This window comes from Schistocerca nitens, chromosome 2 (assembly GCF_023898315.1).
Source record: "Schistocerca nitens isolate TAMUIC-IGC-003100 chromosome 2, iqSchNite1.1, whole genome shotgun sequence".
Classification (NCBI taxonomy): Eukaryota; Metazoa; Arthropoda; class Insecta; order Orthoptera; family Acrididae; genus Schistocerca; species Schistocerca nitens.
Genome location: NC_064615.1, coordinates 649,780,139 through 649,803,950, shown reverse-complemented (window position 1 = coordinate 649,803,950; position 23,812 = coordinate 649,780,139). Strand labels below are relative to the sequence as shown.

The 23,812-nt window shown below is 39.4% G+C and overlaps 1 protein-coding gene across 5 annotated transcripts in view; it reads right to left on the bottom strand.

Moving 5' to 3' along the window:
• The window catches only part of LOC126236761 (clavesin-2-like), a 600,452-nt gene that overhangs the window by 5,626 nt on the left and 571,014 nt on the right, over positions 1-23,812 (bottom strand). The window contains exons 6-11 of one of the 5 annotated variants that reach the window (XR_007544982.1): positions 22,109-22,302; positions 21,896-22,006; positions 21,624-21,768; positions 19,209-19,265; positions 16,265-16,493; positions 15,391-15,971 (exon numbers count right to left, since the gene is read on the bottom strand). Coding sequence is in view for 4 of the 5 variants with exons in the window: in XM_049946311.1 (XP_049802268.1) it covers positions 19,213-19,265; positions 21,624-21,768; positions 21,896-22,006; positions 22,109-22,302 (503 nt within the window). In the remaining variant the exon portion in view is untranslated. Of the gene's footprint in view, positions 1-15,390; positions 15,972-16,188; positions 16,494-16,513; positions 18,397-19,208; positions 19,266-21,623; positions 21,769-21,895; positions 22,007-22,108; positions 22,303-23,812 lie in introns of those variants that run through there. The other 4 variants (XM_049946312.1, XM_049946313.1, XM_049946315.1 and 1 more) reach the window with 4 other exon arrangements.

Below are 23,812 nucleotides of genomic sequence, written 5' to 3'. Positions count from 1 at the left end.
TCTGGAGTACCCCAGGGAAGTGTGGTAGGTCCGCTGTTGTTTTCTGTCTACATATTTGATCTTTTGGATAGGGTGGATAGCAATGTGCGGCTGTTTGCTGATGATGCTGTGGTGTACGGGTAGGTGTCGTCGTTGAGTGACTGTAGGAGGATACAAGATGACTTGGACAGGATTTGTGATTGGTGTAAAGAATGGCAGCGAACTCTATATATAGATAAATGTAAATTAATGCAGATGAATAGGAAAAAGAATCCCATAATGTTTGAATACTCCATTAGTAGTGTAGTGCTTGACACAGTCACGACGATTAAATACTTGGGCGTAACATTGCAGAGCGATATGAAGTGGGACAAGCATGTAATGGCAGTTGTGGGGAAGACGGATAGTCATCTTCAGTTCATTGGTATAATTTTGGGAAGATGTGGTTCATCTGTAAAGGAGACCGCTTATAAAACACTAATACGACCTACTCTTGAGTACTGCTCGAGTGTTTGGGATCCCTATCAGGTCGGATTGAGGGAGGACATAGAAGCAACTCAGAGGTGGGCTGCTAGATTTGTTACTGGTGGGTTTCATCATCATGCAAGTGTTACGGAAATGCTTCAGGAACTCATGTGGGAATCGCTAGAGGAAAGGAGGTGCTCTTTTCGTGAATCGCTACTGAGGAAATTTAGAGAACCAGCATTTGAGGCTGACTGCAGTACAATTTTACTGCTGCCAACTTATATTTTGCGGAAAGATCACAAAGATATGATAAGAGAGATTAGGGCTCGTACAGAGACATATAGGCAGTCATTTTTCCCTCGTTCTTTTTGGGAGTGGAACAGGAAGAGAAGATGCTAGTTGTCATATGAGGTACCCTCCACCGTGCACTGTATGGTGGATTGCGGAGTATGTATGTAGATGTAGATGAACTACAGAACTAATCATGAAGGAGAACACTTATGCATGTAGAATGAGTTCTAATTGTGTGATTATATGTTCAACATTGAATGATTCATTGCATATAAACAAGCAAAGTTTGTAATTCTTGATACACAACATAATAACACATTCTTCTGAATAAATTGTTGATTAACGAATGGTAACTTTCCACATAAATGGTTTACTGCTATTTACAATATTACGAAAAGAATATGTTGCTACTCACCATAAAGGTAACGGCTGTGTTGTAGACAGGCACAACAAAAAGGCTATTATACATTACACATTACAGCTCTCGAACCAAAGCCTTCTTCAGCAACGAAAAACACACACACACACACACACACACACACACACACACACACACACATATTCTCACAAGCAGACTTGCCTGCCGCACATATGACCACTACCAGCATCAGCTCCTTTGCTGAAGAAGGCTTTAGCTGAAAGCTATAAAGTGTAACAATCTTTTCATTGTGCTTGTGCCTGGCGGCCAACTCAATGGGTCATCTTCTTTATGCTGCATAGTAGTCTGTCCTTTTCCTAATATTACTGATATTCCAACATGGAGTTTTCATTGTTTGATTTTGCATTGCTGATATTTACAGTTTTGAAAAACTTCTTATGGTGCATGTTACTGTGATATTCTTTAATTTGTAGAAAGAGTTTCATAAAAGGAATTTCTAAAGTGTAAACTTGGGCTTCACTGTGGGAAGAATCATAGCTATACTGGGCATTTTGTTGGTTAGTTTTAATCTGGCATATTGTGGATTCTTTTCATAGAATGCTCATGACTACCAAGTTTGTGGTGGTTTTATGAAAGTGGGTTATTTAGTTGAATGAATTTCCATGCTAGATTATGGCAGAAGTATCCTTATTGATGGTAACACAGACTGATAAATGGTGATTCAGTAACACTATTCAGAGAGAAGTTGCCGAATGAACAATGAAAGAGGTTTACCAAGAGCACAAAGTATATAAAAATTTCATTTTTTTCCTAAATATATTTTTTCAGTACACTGAATATAGTTTTTCTTTACAGCAGGTCAGGGACAGTTGCAATGGGAGCCAAGATCTGTGTAAAATCTGGGCGGCTCACAGTATCATGCACAAGGGAGAAGGAGCTTTATTTGGTTCAGAGTATTAGCTCCAATCAAGACACAAGATACACAGAAAGATTTATTGAACTTCATATATTATGAACAGAAAAATGCAAAATTCCAAGCACAAAGCAATTGTAATTAGTATCATTAATGGCATGAAATGGGGAGATAGATGATTTTAGATTCAAGTCGTAGGCTACTAAATTCAGGAAATTCTTCTTAACACTATCAGAAAACACAAACATAAAAGATCATCAAAAGTAGACCTATTAGATTCACTTACGCAGGCTTTGCGTACTTTCCTTGCAGACAGTATATTTGTCATCTCAACTATTAAAGGAGTTACAGAAGTTGTTCAATTACTGAAAAAGAGTAACTCTTCTGTAATTCAACGAAATTACTGAAATCTTGTACTGACTCTGCAGTGCCTGCCTTTAATTATAAGGGGCACTCAAATGAATATGAGACTGATGGAAAAAAGTAAGTAAACTGTTCACTATTTCAAAAGTAATTGTCCTAGCTGTTAATACTTTTATTGCACTATAAGACAAGATGATTGATGCCTTCATAGAAAAATGTTTGTGACTGCCTACAGAACTGTGGCTATACCCAAGTGTGCACCTCTTCATCCACTGTAGATTTACGGCCATGACTGTCTTTCTTCAGGGCTCCAAAAATATGGAAATTACATGGGGAGAGATTGGTACTGTGTGGAAGATGTGTAATGGCTTCTCAGGAAAACTACAGCAGCATACCCAAAACAACATTGTCAACTTGTGGACCCACCCACATGTTGCCACGGGTACTGCACATTGGTTTCCATTATTTAGCATCTTCACAACAACTCACACCATAACATACCTAGCATACATGTTGTGTACTACTTTATATGCAATGATAAGGAGAGGCGGACTACAGAGTGGTGCAGCAGCTGCCATTGAAGGGAATTTGGACAGGAGCAGAAATGATTAGCAAACACAAAAATGCAGTAAACAGAAGATTTACTTAACTTGTAGTTTTCTCCAAAGCATTGTGAAGAAACTTCACAAAAGAACGAACAGTAACAAAGAGTGTCATGCAATGTGAGGCTCCTGCCGCTAATGCACGGGCGAACTGTCAAAGGCTGACTAAGGCCCAGGCATTAATGGTCAACAAGCCAGGCAACAAGTTAAACCACAACATGAAATAACACAAAAATCAGCATTAGAATATCATTTGAAAGAGCAGAGATTATCGTGATTGATCCACCACTTGCAAACAAAATTACAGTTGAAGAATAGGAAATAAAAGTTGTTGATAAATTTAAATATTAAGAGGAAATCATAACATAGAGCCTAAATGAGAAAGTGCCATGGAAATGTAGAATAAAAAACTGAAGAAAGCAAACTACGTTACCAAAACCACATACTGGTACAACAAAAAAGTCTATCAACAGCTGCAAAATTAAAACATTATAAAAAGTTAAACAACCAAAAATAACATATGCAGCTGAAATCATCTCCAAAACAACAAATACAACAGAAATTGACAGACTACTCAAGACAGAAAGAAAAATAAATTGGACATGCATAAATAAACAATATCAAGTAAATAGGCAATGTGTAATAGCTTCAAATGAAACAGTCTGTAAGAAAATAACTGTGGTAATGAACACAATCATGAAAAAACACATCCCACTACTTGGACATCGGATGAGAGCACCAGAGAACAGAATTAGTAAGATAATAATAGAAAAATTGTGGAATAGCAAGAGAAACATCAAATGGATTTTAGAAATTAAGGAAGATATAAGAGAACTCCAAATTACAATAGATTAACTAGAAAATGAAACAGAGAAATTCAAAATACTGCAAGACACACAAACCAGACTACAAACAAGGAGGAACTGTTCCTCCAGTTACCTCACACTCAATTGTGATAGTAGTCAACACTTGATTACATTTACTCAGTATACATAGAACAATGATACAGTGAACATAGAGATGTGTATCCAAAGAACATAAGTCATATTGTTCAATACAAACATACATTTCATTTTTATATACAACTAACTCATGAATCAATGCTTCCACTCGCTTCATATCAAGACACACACATGGTCTGTCAGGTAAACCAACTGGACTGAACTTGAAACCCTGGGGCCACCAAGACCATCGGGTGTCGACTAAAGGCCCGTCCACACGCAACTATCTGTCTGCGCAAATGTCTGCGCACATCACATCTGCGCAGACAGATCGTTGCGTGTGGACAGAAGATTTGCACCAACCTGAGGTGTGTGCAAACCTGGAAGTTGGAGTTGGAGGTTTGAGCGAAACCTCTCAAATCTGTGGGTTCAAACCACATTTGCGCAGACAAGTTGGAGCGTGTGGACAGGAGATCGCCGCAAATCTGGCGCGAAACAGCTGTTTGCTCAGTTTAGTGTTTGTATTTGTGCGCACAGGGCATTAAAATGGCCGATACTCGTCAGTGTTCTCGAGAGTTTGTAAGTGAATTCATTGAAATATATAGAAACCACCCATGTTTGTGGTAGATTAAAAGTAAAAAATATTGTGACCGAGACAAAAAGACAGCAGCATACAATGCTCTAATTGAAAAATTGCGGGCAGTTGACGCCTCGGCAAACAGAGAAACAGTAATAAAAATATAAAAAAAATTCGTTGCGAACTGGCGAAATTATTTGCAGATGGATGTCGAAACTTATAATTATCTCTTAAAGCTTGTAAACCCTCATATTATGAGAAAAAAATACTTGTATGAGAAGGGCAATTTCTCCTCATAAACGGCTGGCGTAACATTAAGATTCCTAGCAACAGGAGGGAGCTACAAGGATGTGGAATTTTCAACTGCAGTATTGAAAGAAGCGTTGAGTGAAATAATACCCAACACATGTGAAGCTATTTATGCTGTCCTGAAGGATGAGTTCATGAAGGCAAGTCAAGTAAATTAAGTCTGTCAGCGAACTGTTTACCGAAAAGAGTTATCCGAAGTTCAGAAATCTAGAAGATCTGGTGTAGGAGTAGATCAAGTATGCCAGCCAATGTTATGGTATTTTGATCTGCTTGGCTTTCTTAGTGATCAAGAAACGCCAAGACCATGCAGGAATACAATTGAAGATGAAACTGGTGTGTCAATGTGCCAGGAAATGGAACACGAGGTAATGTAAAACAAAACAGGTTCGCCCTGCAACTCTCGCAGTAAATGTAGGTGAGAAAACTGCTTTCGCTTTAGCAGCCACTGTCTACACCATTTTGACCGCTTTCTCTGTTTCCTGTGGTTGGTCTGAATGTTTTTTGCAACACAAGTTGCGAACACAGACCACAACAGAACTTCCTCCATTTCTATATTTCAAAATAACTGAATTAAGTTTTTGACGTTTATGGGGAGCGTAGTCGCTTGCCACTGATATTTCTTTTGTACACCGACAGATGGCGGGCGAGTAGTAGATTGGGGTTTGTGTCATGTGAACACACCCCATTTGCAGCGATCTTTTGCATGTCAGACATCTGTGCCAATGTCTGCGCAGATAGATCGTTGCGTGTGGACCGGGCTTAAGCACTTGCCTACCAAACTGCACAAACGCCATTGTCTTTTTGGTCTTGACAGGGTCACTAAGTTTCTATCCTTGTTGAAATGTCATGTGGGGAATATAACAATTGGGCTCTTTCATTGCATGATTTGTATGGTCATGTTTTAGAGTATGCTGGTGAGCCTCAAATGTGGTAGAGAAAGACAAGGTCCTGCAGTGGCTTCTCTTATCTGTACAAAGTAGCATTTGAACAAGTCTTTCTGGATTAAAATGGGTTTATCTCCATGTCATGGCAGACTGATAGGTTTGAGGAATTGCACATAAGTTTGCAGGCTGTGTAAAAATGTGGCATATTCCCTAACTGATATACTGGAGAAAAATTCGCCCAATGTTCTCACCTGATCTTCATAGACTAACTAGGCAGAGGAACATAATAAGTCTTCCTTAATTACTGTGTGGAGTCCTAGAAGTATTAACAGTAGTGTCATTGTCCAAGATTCTGCACAGCAGGCTAAAGCTGCTTTCAGGGTGTGGTTGCATCCTCATAATCTCAGGAGCTACTCAGACAGTTGGCATTCAAACTGTCTACCGCATCCATTGTAATACTTTGAGGAATACCAAACCTGATGCGGTCAGTAACATGTTTGAATAAGGAAGTCAGAGATTTGTGATCTGTGAAAAATTTAAATATCTGTCCCTCTAGGAAAGGTCATAAATGCTTGATAGTTAAATATATGGCCATGAGTTTCCTGTCAAACACATTCCTTTGTTTCTTGTGCACTGACAGGTTTTTGGAAGAAACCCAAGGGTTGCCATTTGGCTGCAACATATTGTTGTAAAACTGTGCCCAGCACTGTCTGACAATCTGCAAGGTAACTGGTACATTCTGAACAGGATGTACCAATGCTGTAGCATTCACCAATGCATTTTTATGTCGCCATATGTGGATGTAGCTTTGGGAGTCCATGGAAGTTTTTGCTGCCAGATGTATTTTTACCAGTGAGCAGTTTGTTAAGAGGCTCCTGCAGGTCTCCCAAGTGTGGTTCAAATGGCTCTGAGCACAATGGTACTTAACTTCTAAGGTCATCAGTCCCCTAGAACTTAGAACTACTTAAACCTAACTAACATAAGGACATCACACACATCCATGCCCGAGGCAGGATTCGAACCCGCGACCGTAGCGGTCGCGCTGTTCCAGACTGTAGTGCCTAGAACTGCTCGGCCACCCCGGCCGGATCCCAAGTGTGGAAAGTGTCTTCTGTAATAATATATAATATCCCAAGGAAACGTCTAAGGCCTTTCAATGTGGAAGAAGGAGGTACGTTTACAATGACTGCCACTTATTTGGGGAGCAATGAGATACCGTGGTTTGATATGGTGTAGCCAATAAACTTTACTTCTTCTTTTACAAAAACACACTTGTTCTTATTAAACATTACACCATAGCACTCCAGTCTACAGAACAAAGTATATAGAAGCTTGATGTGCCCTTCTATTGTTTTTGAAAATACTGTCAAGTTATCCATGTAACAGAACAAGAATGACAGGCTGTGCAGCACCTCATGCATGTAAAGTTTGTGAAGTGTTTTGCAGGGCAGAAGAATAATATTGTGTTCAAAGATACCAAAGGGTGTAGTCAGAGCTGTGGTTTTTTTTAATGGAGCCATAGGTACACTCCTGGAAATGGAAAAAAGAACACATTGACACCGGTGTGTCAGACCCACCACACTTGCTCCGGACACTGCGAGAGGGCTGTACAAGCAATGATCACACGCACGGCACAGCGGACACACCAGGAACCGCGGTGTTGGCCGTCGAATGGCACTAGCTGCGCAGCATTTGTGCACCGCCGCCGTCAGTGTCAGCCAGTTTGCCGTGGCATACGGAGCTCCATCGCAGTTTTTAACACTGGTAGCATGCCGCGACAGCGTGGACGTGAACCGTATGTGCAGTTGACGGACTTTGAGCGAGGGCGTATAGTGGGCATGCGGGAGGCCGGGTGGACGTACCGCCGAATTGCTCAACACATGGGGCGTGAGGTCTCCACAGTACATCGATGTTGTCGCCAGTGGTCGGCGGAAGGTGCACGTGCCCGTCGACCTGGGACCGGACCGCAGTGACGCACGGATGCACGCCAAGACCGTAGGATCCTACGCAGTGCCGTAGGGGACCGCACCGCCACTTCCCAGCAAATTAGGGACACTGTTGCTCCTGGGGTATCGGCGAGGACCATTCGCAACCGTCTCCATGAAGCTGGGCTACGGTCCCGCACACCGTTAGGCCGTCTTCCGCTCACGCCCCAACATCGTGCAGCCCGCCTCCAGTGGTGTCGCGACAGGCGTGAATGGAGGGACGAATGGAGACGTGTCGTCTTCAGCGATGAGAGTCGCTTCTGCCTTGGTGCCAATGATGGTCGTATGCGTGTTTGGCGCCGTGCAGGTGAGCGCCACAATCAGGACTGCATACGACCGAGGCACACAGGGCCAACACCCGGCATCATGGTGTGGGGAGCGATCTCCTACACTGGCCGTACACCACTGGTGATCGTCGAGGGGACACTGAATAGTGCACGGTACATCCAAACCGTCATCGAACCCATCGTTCTACCATTCCTAGACCGGCAAGGGAACTTGCTGTTCCAACAGGACAATGCACGTCCGCATGTATCCCGTGCCACCCAACGTGCTCTAGAAGGTGTAAGTCAACTACCCTGGCCAGCAAGATCTCCGGATCTGTCCCCTTATTGAGCATGTTTGGGACTGGATGAAGCGTCGTCTCACGCGGTCTGCACGTCCAGCACGAACGCTGGTCCAACTGAGGCGCCAGGTGGAAATGGCATGGCAAGCCGTTCCACAGGACTACATCCAGCATCTCTACGATCGTCTCCACGGGAGAATAGCAGCCTGCATTGCTGCGAAAGGTGGATATACACTGTACTAGTGCCGACATTGTGCATGCTCTGTTGCCTGTGTCTATGTGCCTGTGGTTCTGTCAGTGTGATCATGTGATGTATCTGACCCCAGGAATGTGTCAATAAAGTTTCCCCTTCCTGGGACAATGAATTCACGGTGTTCTTATTTCAATTTCCAGGAGTGTATTTATGAGGGCACCTTAGCACTGTCAATAACAATTAAGTAGCAAGCCCCTTCTAGGTTACCATTAAAGTCTGCTATCAGAGAAACTGGGTACCAGTCAGGAATAGTGTGTGTGTTTAAACCCCTGTAGTCTGCACAGATTCTCTATGATCCATTTTTCTTCTTTACCATTTGCAATGGAACTGCCCACATGCTATGTGATGTTGATACGTCTCCTTCAGCGATCAAATTATCAATTTACTATTTTTCTGTAGATAACTAATCGGGAGGCAAGCAACAAAGTCTGAAAGCCACAGGGACCTGGTATTGTCCAAATATAATGTTGAGTGGAATGACTTCTGTTGCTTTCTTTCAGCACAGGAAATTCATGCAGCAGGTGCTGGCCAAGGTCATTGCCTGACACAGACTGCCTTGAAGAAGGAAGAGGAGCAAGAAGCTCAGCCACCATTTGATGCTGTAGCTGTGCAGTGCAGATGTTAAAACAGTTGAATAACTGTTCATGTGTGCAGTCCAGTTCTTTTTGTGACATGGAAATTTTCATTCGGAATTAAGCATTTTCATTTTGTAATTCATGAGCTATTGACCATTCCACAGAACACAGTCTTATGTCAGAAATTTATGCTTGGAGTATCTTGTAGGTTTCTCTCAACTCCAAATGCTTGATTGTATTGTGCAAATAAGTGCCCTGTGTCTTCTATCATAGTACACTTGTGTGGCCTCAACTTTGAGATGATCGTGACTGTTGCATGACCAATGCAGAAGATGCGGTAGGCCCAGAAATCTTCATGTGTCCAAAAGTGACGGAGTTGCACAGTATGCAGTCTGACATGATAGTGAGTTTGGGAGTGATAGGTATTTGCACTAAGCATTTGTGCACTGAATCAGGCAAAATCGAAAAATGTTGGAGAAAATCAGGTCCTGAAAGTGGTCCAGTCACTTCAGCAATGAAAAATATCCATGTAGCGCAGAAATTGTCACCCAGTTCCAGGGTTAGCATTTTCTTCCTGTATGTTCCGATTCCGACTGCAGGATTGTTGGCAGCTAAGAGAAAAGGATGAACCAATGTCTACTTTCTATCTTTGATAGATAATCAACTGGAATCCATAACAGCTGATACCATTGTGTTCTTTCTGCATTTTAGGTGCTGTGGAAGATCCTGACAAGTGTGCATGCCTACTAGCACCCATTCCTCACATTTGGGTACATGTAGGGGCTTGTGCACTGGCTCGCTGCATTGACAAAATGCCTGAGGTACCAACAACACTTTCCACTTTTCTGGTTGTTCTTGCCTCATCATTGTCAGTATGCCTCTTCAGCCTAGCACTTTTAGTCTGAATAGTTTGTTCACCAACTGTCCCGTAGATGTCTGCCTGTGTGCCTTGTGTCTGTGCTGCCACACTGCATACATCAGGACTCCCTGCTGTAGCTGTACTTAACCATGGTAGTTTGGGTTCTCCCACCATAATGTCATTCACAGCAGCATGGGCTGTATTATCCATGCATGCAGTTGTGACCATATCTGCTTTGGGCACCAATTCATCCACAAAGAGATTCATAAAATCACAAAGAACATCCCTCAAATTTTATTAGTCTTATAGCAGTTCATTATGTGCCACTGCACATAGCATGCAAGGCACTTTTGATGGGAAACTACTAGAACATGCTTCACTCTCAATAATCTTTTGTAAGCTTGATTCCAGCAGTAGCACAAAATACTGGCATACAACTTGTTTAAACATAACATAAGATTGTCAGTGTAAACCATCTTCCAGTTGCTTGATCACATTGAACCTCAACTCTGATACAATCAATGTAAACTGTTCTGTATCACTGTAATTGAAAAATGGCATCCACCTTTGTTAACCAAAGTTACACCCCAGTAGGCCAGTAAATCACCAAATGCATATGTGTAAGATAGATACATATTATATTAGGTATTCTTAGATATCTGAAAAACTGGGAAGTGAAGCAAAAAAGCGGCTGAGTAATTAACTGAGAAGTTAAACAATTTGCAGTACTTATCTCACTGTATGAAGAGATTGGACATTGCCACTTGAAAATCACATCATCATTTGAGAGCAGTTGCTTTTCTCTAAGTGTCAAGTGTTTATTTCACAGAAGAGCATATAATACAAAATACTTTGAGAGAAGGATACGTGGCTAAATTTTATTCACATGTGTCTAGAACAACTGTATTCACACAAAAATTGAGTATAATTTATCACACTGTAAAATACTTTCTCTTTTGTGGGTATCATTGGTCAGAAACTGTTTTTGATTCCTCAAACTAGTTGCTGTCATTCTGCATTGTAAGGATTCAACAAGTTATTGGAAGGTTTCCAGAGGTATGTGGCACCAGATATCTATGCACAAGTCACCACAATTCCCATAAATTATATGCCTGTGGATGGTGGGTGTGGAACTAGCAGCCAATTGTGTCCCTGATATGTTCTACTGCATACACATCAGGCGAATTTGGTATCCAAAACATCAACATAAGTTCACTGTCATTCTCCTCTCACCACTGTAATATGATTCTGGCCTTGTGATGAAGACTTTTAGCCTAGGAAGAAGCCATTACCATTGGTAAAACATCAGACATGATGGAATTTAGGTACTCTGCAGTAATCTTCTCTTACAAGGGAATAGTCCAATAAAACATGGTGGCAGTGGAAACGTACACCCCTACTGGTGCTGCAGCAACCGCACATGTGCAACTAGGCACACACACAGCTGAAGTCGGTGGTACATTTGTAAACAGGGAAAATGACACAACTCGATCATAATTTGTAAAGAACATTTCAGATTATTGTTCATTGATAGTTACTCTGACACTACAGTACACAGTTGCTGTTCTCTTGAATTAGCCACTCAAGTGACTTCTCTGCTTTTTGCAGTATTTGTAAGTATTGAGAATACAGATAAAGCTGAATTAATATTTATTGTGCTTTCCTAAGGCATGCCTGCTAATAGTACCTTTTTTTTCTTCCAGTTTCACAGAAATGTCGAATCCAATTAATATTCTCAATTTAGCAATGATGAAATATGAAGAATATGGTTTCCAGCTGAAATCACTTACTTCTCCTAAGGATGTATATAAGTATCATTTGTTAGTTGATTTCCTGGACATTCATTCGAATCATATCAACATTTTGTTTGAAACTGTGGATACGCAATAAGAAATAGGAAATAACTGTGATGATTCCATGAACTGTGGTTCAGATGATGTTAGTTGTGCCAGTAACACTTCTGAAGAAGAATACCATCCAAGCCTAAAAAAAATACGTACTGCAACAGCTTTCAGCAACAAAGGAAAGGCAGTGGAATAATGGTTAAATGAAGGAGGGAAAAAACAATTGAAGTTACATAGTGTGCAAAAGAGTTTTCATTTCATGAACTGTGCACATGGAGGAATGAATTACATGAAGTAAGAAATACGCAACAAACAGAAACCTGAAACAATCTGAATGAAAAACTGTTCAAAAGATTTAGAACTGCTCGTTAGAGGCTATGTGCCATTACCAATCAAGACCTATGAGACTGGGCCCTCCGAATTGCATCTGACATGAAAATTGCTAATTTCCCGGCTTCGTCAACCTCGCTACACAGGTTCAAGAAATTGTACAGGACAGAAAGTCACCAATTTACCAAATTTACGTCATGTAAATGTGTAGAGCAGCTGCCAGTGATAGACAATGCTATAGAGAAATTTGTAGCTGATGTAAAGATGAAACTTTTATCCCCGCAACTGATGTTTATCATGCTGGTCAGTCAGGTTTCGTGAAAGAACTGCATGCACACTGCACTTTATCATTTCAGAGTCAGTTGTCCAATCAATGAAAGCAATGATAATGCCAGTGATAAGTATGAGTGATTTAGTGTTTCTGCAGCTGTATATCAGTCTTCAAGAACCACAAGGCAAATTAGGACCAAAAATAAAAAATGGACTGGTTAGTTGCAAAAATCTTGTAATCAACATATCAAAATCTGGAAAAATGGGAAAGAATAATTTTCAACATTTTATTCAAAACGTATTCCTACCAGCTGCAGAAACTAATTCATTGCTTTTGTTGGATTCTTGGTTTTTGTGAATGACGACGAAAAATCTGTAGATGTAATGTGGATTCTGCCTGGAACTATTAATGCGATTCAACTTCTCGATAAAGAATTTTTTTTGACAGTGGAAAGCATTTTTCAGGAAATTATCGGACAACCTAATTTCCGATACCTCTCTCTGATTTCATGTTTACCAGCTGAACAGTGTTTTTATGCTCCAGTCATTTGTGCATTACCGGTTTTCTTTGCCATGCTTTACGAATTTGATCAAGTATACCTAGTATGCAGCGCAATATGCAGAACAATGGCTGGGGCCATTTATGACTCCATCCCAGTTCTGTCTAAATAAAACTAGTGTTTACTGTGAAGTACCTGATTGCATCAATTTTTCCTTTGTCTGGTGTGCCTGGTGCAAGGAAAATGTTTGTTTTTGTCATTCACTAGACACTTCGCATTTTTGTGACAACTACAGGGAATAAACAAAGACCTGTTTCACTGATAGTCAAATGTACAGCATTCAAACATTATTATAAGGAATGGCCTACAGGAATTGTTATAAAATGTAGTACTGCAAGACACATTTCATTTCAACAAATTATAAGTCCTTATTGATGTAAGTCATATTTGACCTCAAACACTGCCTTGATTTTATTTTCTCTGTTAGCTACTTTTGTCAGAATTACATGTGCAAGAATTGAACTGTTGATATGAAGTTATTCAAAAAATGTGTGTACAGTTTAAGCCAGTTATTCACCAGAGCAAACAAGCTAACAACCACAAGTAAAAGAGAATTCTGTTTGGTGTACCCATTATGCCTCTTGCATCTTTCAACTGGATGCCACTGCAGCTACTTACACCCTAAACTTCCCCAGATGTCTAATCATAAAATGGAGACCTGCAGTTTAATGTGGAACCCAAACCACATGTTTTTTGTAGCCACTCCAACATCTGTGAGAAGTGAATTCTCAGTAAAAAATCATAGTGAAAAGTTGTGGTCTGAACAGGATTTGATCCCATGCTTACTGGATCATGCTTTGCCACTAGACCATTTTTGTTTTAGAAAAAAAAGGTCAAAGGATATGACCATTAGACCTTACACACTAGCTGTGTCACCTCTTGAGATGATGCTCGACGTCGGTAATTAGTCTCCTGTATATAAGTTTCCCCTCAATGGTAATGAGAAGCCAGGGAAAAATGGCAGCCGACATACAAGGAAACTTTTGGACCAATGTTAAGGAGAGATGGAGGTGCAATTCTGTGTAAAGTGCATGATCTCCATGCATGTCACACTTCCATACAAATTGAGACACTTACAGTCTTCCTTCCCTGTGCTGTTTTGTAACTCTGCCAAGAACAGTGCGCTCATTGTGTAAAATGATCCTCACTGCATAGCAAAGTTTCACATTGTGCTCTAACAAGGTAGAGTTGTATCCTGTATGCTGACTATTAGCTCAAAAACTAAAAACTAATAACACAGCATTCATATGCAATGTCTGCTACCTTTTGTTCCCTTCCATTCCCTCTGGTATAAATGATTCTAGCCGTATACAAGCGAATGGTAGTGGATTTTCTGCAAATGCTCATTCACATGTGTTTGCTTCCATTTGCTCCATTGTAAACCAGGCTTTAGGTGCTTAGAATTGGTGTCTGTGAACTCTGGATAATTCCGCTACACGGCAATGCGTGAATTCGCCGAGTCGCATGCTAGGTGGGCAGGGCTGTACAAACCGCTGTTATAAGCTGTTCTTCGTGTGGTAAAAATGTGTAACTTCAACATTTTTTACAAAATACCAGCAGTGCCTCTTAGCAGCTAAAATTTTGACAGTTCATTTCTTTTGTTATCTTCTTCCTGTGTAAAAATTTTCAGGATATGTTTCGACATGTCTTATTGGACCATACCTGTGTTAGTCCACAGCTGCCATGATGCCTGCAATTACTACTGCGGGTCTCACAGATTCCCAGGTGAATGTTCCTCATAGGATAACTTGTCGCTCACAACCCCTCCCCCAGCCTGTGTCCATGGCAAAATACATGTTTCCAGCAGCCATTCACATGGTTGATGGTAGATACAAAAATCAGCATGATGTAACAAGAAATATGATTCATCTGACTAAGCAACAAATTTCCATAGGTCCACAGTACAATCTTGATGATTCCATGCACACTGCAATTATTATTGACAGCATTGTTGGGACAATAAAGGAAATCATTGGGATGGTCTGCTGGGGAGACCCATGTACTACAATGTGTGCTGAACGGTGTGCTCCAAAACTTTTGCGCCTGTACCAGCACTGTCTGTTGCCAAATCTGCCACAGATTGCTGCTGTCCTGCTTTACTGAGTGGACAAACCTAGATTTACAAGTTCTGCACTGAGGTGCAGCTGGTCAACATCTTGTGTGCTATAATGTTACCTAAAATCCGTCTTGATTGCAAATTTTTTTTTATTATTATTATTCATATGACCGGTTTCGGTTCATTCAGAACAATCTTAAGATCTGATATTTCAGTTACAGGAGTAACCCGTCCAAATCCAGCAGCTTTCACATGCTACGTCACATAAGACATTATGTCTGTTTTTGCAAAATGTGACATAGCATGTGAAAGCTGCTGGATTTGGACGGGTTACTCCTGTAACTGAAATATCAGATCTGAAGATGGTTCTGAATGAACCGAAACCGCTCATATGAATAATAAAAAAATTTGCAATCAAGACGGATTTTAAGTAACATTATAAAATCACTGATTGCTGTTATCTCATAAGACATTATGTCTGTTTTTGCAAAATCTTGTGTGCTCATAGTTTCACCACACTTCAACGACTTTCCATAAGTTCTCATGAGAGTAGCATGTGAGCAGCAAACCATATTTCTCATTTAAAAGATGCTTATTCCCAGGCTCTGTGCCACAGCAATCTGTCCTTCATCAAAGTCACTTATGGATTTCCCAGTTTTTGCCTCATATCATCATGAGAATGGCACACCATTCATTTTATCTCCCCTTACATGTTTTCCTTATCATCACGGGCAGTGATCATAATGACTTGGCTCATCTATGTGTGTGTGTGTGTGTGTGTGTGTGTGTGTGTGTGTGTGTGTGTGTGTGTGTGTGTGTGTGTGTGTGTGTGTGTGTGTTTGCAGTAAGCATTCTCAGCAGATGGAAATCCAGTGAAGGTCCAAGCAACGGGGTTTCATTGGCAGCTATTGCTTGTGAGATATTGTTGATAACTTCTTCGTATTGCTTTTGCCTTCATGGAAATGGCACAACTGAAAAACAAAATTAAACTATTCAGAGATTAGTTGAATATCACATCTGTAGTGCAGTTTCAAGGTTATGAAATGAAAAGGCAAAGAGATATGGTTCAAGAAGTGTAACTGTATTGCTTTATAACTCATCTTGTTTACAATGAGCTGATATGAACATAAAAGTAAAGGGCCCAAAATTTTGAACTTCAAATAAATTACTCTTGAAAGATTAGTCAGTAACACACTTTCTGGTCACACATTTTACAAAAGAAATTTAAACTTCTCTGAACATGATACGAAATTTCTGTAAATACCTATGTTCAGATGTCAGTGGTATTAGAAAACTGTCAGCTTCAACACTGTGTCTTTCCCTGATGATGGTGATTATGCAGTAGACAAATGCACATAAATATATGATCAACAACATGGACATATGTATCTGTTTTCTTCCTTAGTAATTCATCATTATCCTAAACACACATTTGACAAGTTTCTTGCTATTGAGTGCATATAATTTTATAACTTTAGCTGCTGTCAAAGCATCTGTAAGAAAAAGGTCTGCTAAAGTTCTCTAAGAAATGACAAACAGTAGCTCAACATACATTTCCTGACAATAATGAACATTCTATATTCACAAGTTTTCTTTACAACATTCATTCTCTGAACATACCTCCATCAGATAGTTTGCCATAGCACCCAACAACCATGATTCAAATTTTTAATTGGTATCAACTGGCAGAATTTTTAAAAACTTAGATAAGTTTGCATTTGTGTATATAGGCCGTAGGCAGTTTTTGAAGCCCAATTCCACATCCATTTTACTCGCAGTTTATTTTAGCTCAGCAATCAGGTGGCATTGGGAAATAAAGTGCAGTAAGTGATTCCCTTATGACCACACAAGCGTCTTTCACCACAAGTAACATTGTCCCATAAATAGTCATGTTGTCCTATATGCTTTAATTATTCGTCCAATTATAACAGTAACACTGAAATGCAAATACCTTAGAAATAGCTGCAGAGGAGGCTGTGCTGGGAATTACCGTATATACTCGAATAATCCGCACAAGTTTTTTCCCAAATTTTAGGGCGAAAAACTGGGGTGAGCAGATTATTCGAAACATTGATGGTACTGCTCCAACTCCAACAATACATCCCATTATACTATTGCATTGTTTGCAGCCTCAGGCTGTGACGCATCAGTAGCACATTAGGAGTGAAGTATTAACGTCTTCAAACTTGTTAATTATGGCTACAAGTTCTCGTTATCACTTGTACACTGCTAAAGAAAAAGTGAAAATTATTGAAGAAACCAAGAATATTGGAGACTGTGTAGCAGGAAGAAAGTATGACATGAGTGAGAGTTGTATTCATGACTGGCGAAAAAATAAAATGCAGCTTCAAGAAACTAACTGGTGATGGACGAAAGCTACCACTTTACGTGATATTTAAAAGGAAAACTATTCTGAAAATATCAGTAAAAGGCATACCAGTATTAGTGAGACCGAATCCGAAAGGGTGGATGGACAATGAACTTATAATTTACTGAGTGACACATGTTTGGCAACATCATCCTGGTGCGTTACTGAATTTAAGCAACATGTTGGTCCTGGACAGCTTCCGCGGACATACAACTAAGGAAGTGCGAGACAAATTACAAAAAGGGAAAACTGACTTGGTCATTATCCCTGGAGGTCTAACATCCATCCTACAATCACTAGATATGTGTATAAATTGGCCATTCAAAGCTGCACTTAAACAGCAATATACACAATGGATGGCTGATGGAAACCATAAGTTCACATCTAGTGGAAAAATCCAATGGCCGGATTTGTCCCAGATTTGTGAATGGGTGAAAAGTGCATGGTACTCCATTCCGCAACCACTGGTGGAAAAATCCTTCAAAAAATGTGGAATCACAAATTCACGGGATGGAACAGAGGACGACGCTCTATGGGAAGATGGTGAAGACGACAATGATTCTCCCGCTAGTGATGACAGTGAAAGTGATGAATAGAGTGGGCCGGCCACGCGACTGATATGGTCACAGGTTCGAATCCTGCCTCGGGCATGGATGTGTGTGATGTCCTTAGGTTAGTTAGGTTTAATTAGTTCTAAGTTCTAGGGGACTGATGACCTCAGATGTTAAGTCCCATAGTGCTCAGAGCCATTTGAACAATTTGAATAGAGTGGTAAGAGAGGAAATGTACCAGTATTGACTAAAATATTTTATTGCACATACCATATTAACAAATTTTTAAACAAGATAATTCACATTTCTTTTTTTGCTATTGTAGGTATGCTTAGAGTCCCGGCTGGTGGTGATAATGTTCCCCGGCCGCCTGCCCATCTAATGGGCCAGCCGGCCGGCTGCACGCCACTGGCCACCCACCTGCTAGCTGGCCAGCTGCACTCCGCTGAATCTGTTGCGTTTTAACGATGTATCAACCTGTACAGCAGCGTTGCTTCAAACCAGTAGTTATTATACATACTTTTGAACACATCATAATCTTGGAACAATTTTTTTTGTAAATAAAACAAATTAAAGCAAAAAATAAATTTTGTTTCCTCTTCCTCAAAATTGTGGTGCGTGGATTATTCGAGGGCGCGGATTATTCGAGTATATACGGTAGTTAATATTCAGTTTTAGTATTAAGCACTTTATTAACTTATTTTACAATGTTTTGTCCAGCACTTATAAAAATACTGATTAATTTAATGTGGCAATGGTTCATCACTTTATCTTTTGTCACAGGCTTTGAAAATAGAAATCACTTTGGATTTTTTTTAACAGTTCAGGAAAGATGTCTGATCCTAATGAGAAATTAAATATGTGAGTGAAGGGGTCAATTATACTTGGAGGGAGAGTTGTAAGATCCTACAGGGAATGCCGTCAATTCCTGCCGCACTTGTGATCAGTTCTTTAACAGGCTTGACTGTTTCCTTCGTTTAATTCTAGCCCAAATAACCTTACTATGTAAGAAATTTAAAATAATGCAAATACAATATTCAAATGAAACTTCCTGGCAGATTAAAACTGTGTGCCCGACCGAGACTCGAACTCGGGACCTTTGCCTTTTGCGGGCAAGTGCTCTACCATCAAATGTATCACAATTAAATGGCAAAAAATTATTCCTTTCATTAATAGTTCTGAATATAATTTACATGTTTAATTCAGTTTATTTATTCAATGTGCCAAAAAAATTTTAACTTAAAATTAGCATAAAGATATATTCAAAGAAATTCATTTTGAAAATTTACCTTACTACTTCATGATATAATTTTGTAGTGTTTTGTTGTAACCAAACTTCCTCCATCCTGGAACATTAGAGATTGTAGATCATTTAAAACTGGTATTGTGTATTAAATCATTTCTGTAGACCCTTAGATTTTAATGTTATCAAGAAGCAAAACTGAGGATAAATTTTACATTCATCTCAACAAGAAATTGACTGATAAACAGCCACATCTTTTCAGGTATTGAATTTCTGCTAATACCATGTCAAAAACATTTTGTGACACTATTCAGCTCACTTTACCATCTATAACAAAACAGAGTGTCAATGAGCACTGATATATATCATACAGTTTTTTCACATTAACAGGTGGTCATCATTACAAAACTTCTTACCTTTCATGTGAGATTTGGCAAGATATTCAGGTGCTATATAAACATTGACGTGGTATTTGTTGATAAAGATATTAATGCAAAATAAAAATAATACCTTCATCAATAATATTCTAAGTAGCATTTTATGAGATATGACATGAGATCAAATCATTCATTATAAGATATTGATGGAAGAAAGTCAACAAGCTTCACATAAAAATTTCCAAACTTTTCTCAAAGTTTCTCTGTCGGTACATTCTTTTCCTTAAAAGAAATTGGGCATCCTTTCTTGCAAAACAAATACATAAAAAAACACGCTATTTCTTGGAAATATGATTGGAAAAATGTATTCATCTTGAAGTTTCCAGAGCCAAAATGTTAGTTTTTACACATTACCAACATTATCCTCTGGTACTGTTTTATATGTTCTTTTGTGTAGATGATGTGAGTTAAACAATCATGGGTACATGTTGTTTTCAAAGAGTCATATTTAAAATGAAATTGATTAATTAAGGTCAAATATTTATAAGTCTTCACTGTGAGAAAAAAGTGCCTTTCCTTCTTGTTGCCAGTAAGATAGAAAAGTAACACAGACAGAACAGAGTAAGTTACTCTGAGCTCTAAAGATTCCTGGGAGGTACTTTATGCAGTAAATCATTCTTACTTGAAAAAGATCCTCTTCCTAAAATTTAAGTCCCTCCTAAGAGGAAGTATTTTACATAAAAACAATGTAAACTGTATTTTTGACGGTGCACTGGGTGATAAATGTGGGTTGGTACCCCATGACATGAAGATCATTAGTTGTAAATGTTGTTGGATTCAGAATGTCTAAGAAATTTAGTTTTTTTGAAATGAATTAGTATTTTAAAGGGTTTTTAAGGAAGAATTGTCTCATCTTTTGCTCTTAGCACTGAAAACTTGTCAACTTTATCAATATTATTTGTGATATCAATAATATTATGATGTTATGTCATGAAGCAACATTTTACATTAATATTATAAGAGAAAAATGAGACTGTGATGTGAAACTGGAGACAGGTTGGTAATTTCCTTAGGAGACAATATGATTAATGTGGATGAATATAAACATGTGTTTTCAAACTTGGAGTAATTTTTGGAATTAGTGATCCGCTCTGCAGTGGAAAGTGTATGTTATGAACCTTCCTGATACATTAAATCCATCTGCTGGACCAAGACTCAGACACATCTGTTGCCTTCTGTAGGGCATTCTTATACTGATCAAGCAGTCAAACATTTTATCCAGCAAACTGCCACAGCTCTATACTTCCAGCCATACTGACTATGTGTGTTTTTCTGAGCAAATGGGTGTGAGGTTATAGGAAAGGTTTAAAGCAAATGGGTCGGGGAAAGTAGTGCATGTAAACGACAACATTACATATAGAATTAAAAGTAGGGAGCAACTTTTTCATTATACCAAGATAGCAAAAAGTGAAAAGTGTTGGCAATATTCCATGCCTGAATAACATTGATAAATTATATGAATTATATACATAAAGTGATAAGTAAATTAAGATTAATATTTTTGGATGTAACTAAGTGTGCTGATGGTGTAGCATTTTCATATTAAATCGTGTAATTCTGAATCAGACAGCTGTTCGAAATTCTCAGGCACTATATAATAACATATAGGCATTATATTTTAAGGCTCTCTATCATTGTTATGATTAAAATTTTCCACTAACTGTGAAAGGAAATTTAGTATGCAGTTCAGTTTTGTCTAATAAAGAATATAATAGTTAATTGTGAACAGGTCAAATGTAACTTATTTTGAAAAAAAAAGAGGAGTAGTGTATGTACTCTATAGTGTGATTTGTCCATACCCAATGTCTGGTATGAGATACTTAAAAAATGAACTCTCTGTGCCAGTATTAACAATCACAGCTTAAAAATTTATAGGACAGGCTTCTTGAAACTAAATCAGAACCAAAAAACAGCCTAAGTATTCTTGTTGTATCAAGCTTGAAGAAACTGGGTGAAGCATTATTTTCTTTAGACTCTTTTTGTTAAACTAGGATGTCCTAGTGCATCAAAACCCAATTTATTACCTCTAATTACATCTTCATTTTCTTCAAAAATCCTTCTGAATGTAGTGAAATTGAAGTCAGGCACCATTCCTCCCAACTGGCGTGGTAAAATTTCATACGGTAAATAAGCATGCAGTGAGGACAAATTAGTACCATGAAAATGAATCTGAAAGAAGGAAAATGTTTCTGATTACATGATTATGAGAATTAACATTTTGATATTAAAATGTGTTTTCAGATATGAGATTTTTATGATATGAGATATTTGAAAAATCTTTTGAATTTCTACCTACACGTTTCCTCAGTTTTTCCTTTATGAATGGTTTGAATAAAGAAAATAGCGAACCAATAAAAATAGGCTCATTCACCACATGGATACCTTTAAGCCTGATGGGAAAACAATCCTGAAACACGACAGCGATAACCAGAAGGTAATGACACAATAGTTTTCACCATTGTTAATGAAAAGTAATGCAATGAAAAGTACATTCAGATTAAAATTTTACCTGAAATAATCTTGTTAACAACAGTGCAGATGAAGGTGTGAGAGCAAACAGATGCTTAAATCCAAATCCTTTTAGATCCATGATAATACTTATCCCAGAAATCTGCACACGTTGGTCCTCAAGAAAAAAGGAAAGTGTTGTTGATAGTTGTTGAAATAAGTTTTCTATTGTCACTTTCTTCAAATCAGCTTTCTCTGAAATATTGACAATTGATGGACCACTGAAGCTCATTGGATTATTAACACACAACTGATGGGACATACATTCCTTGCATATTGTATATCTATGTTTTAAAAAGCAACAGTGTACTGGTACTAGGATGACACAGTATTTCATCATCATATCAAAATGTAACAACACAGTATCATTATAATGAAAAGAATAGTCACTACTCATCATATAACAGAGATGCTGACTTGCAGAAAGGCACAACAAAAAGTATGTTGGAAAGTTAGCTTTCAGCCAACAAGGACTTTGTCAAAAATATACAGCACACACACACAACTCACAACACACATGACCACAGTCTCTGGCAGCTAGAGCCATACTGTGAGCAGTAGTGCATTGCAGGACATGCAACTGGATGGAGGCAAGGAGGATGCTGGGGCAGGGAGGTGGAGTAATAGCAATGTGAGGGTGGGGGACTTTAAAGTGCTGCTGGGAGCATGCAGGGCCGAGGTGGTGAGTAGGGCAGTTAGGTACAGTCAGGAGGGTAGATGCTGGGTGGGGAAGAGAAGTGTGGGTGGGGGGGGTGGGGGTGGGGGGGGGGAGTGGAAAAGTAGAGAAGTAAAAAGGGAAGAGGCTAGATGGTTAAGGATAATTACTAATGAAGGGTTATGGGAATGTAAGATATATTGCAGGGAGAGTTTCCACATGCACAATTCAGAAAAGCTGATGTTTGTGGGAAGGATCCAGATGGCACATGCTGTGAGTAGTCACTGAAATGAAGGATGTCATGTTAGGTGGTGTGCTCAGCAACTGGGTGGTCCTGTTGTTTCTTGGCCACAGGTTCTTGGTGGTCACTCATGTGAACAGAAAACTTTGTCGGTTGTCATTCCCATGTATAATGCAGCATAGTGCTTGCACCTTACCCTGTGCTATCACATGATTGGTTTCACCTGTAGCCCTGCCTTTGATGGGACAGGTGATGTTTGTGAGCAGACTGGAGCAGCTGGTGGTGGGAGGATGCATGGGACAGGCCTTGCATCTAGGTCTATTATAGGGATATGAGCCATAAGGTAAGGGGTTGGGAGCAGGGGTTGTGTAGGGATGGACGAGGATATTGTGTTGATTCGGAGGGTGACAGAATACCACTGTGGGACGGGTGGGAAGGATAGTGTGTAGAACATTTCTCATTTCAAGGCATGATGAGAGCTAGTCAAAACCCCGGCGGAGAATGTAATTCAGTTTCTCCAGTCCTGGATTGTACTGAGTTACAAGTGGAATGCTCCTCTGTGGCCAGATGGTGAGACTTTGGGAGGTGTTGGATGACTTGAAAGATAAAGCATGGGAGATCTGATTTGTACAAGGTTGGGAGGGTAATTATGATCTGTAAAGACCTCAATAGAACCTCAGTATATTTCAAGATAGTCGACTCATCGCTACAGATGTAACGGCCAAGGGTAGCTAGGCTGTATGGAAGGGACTTTTTGGTATGTGATGGTTGGCAGCTGTTGAAGTGGAGGTATTGCTGGTGGTTGGTAG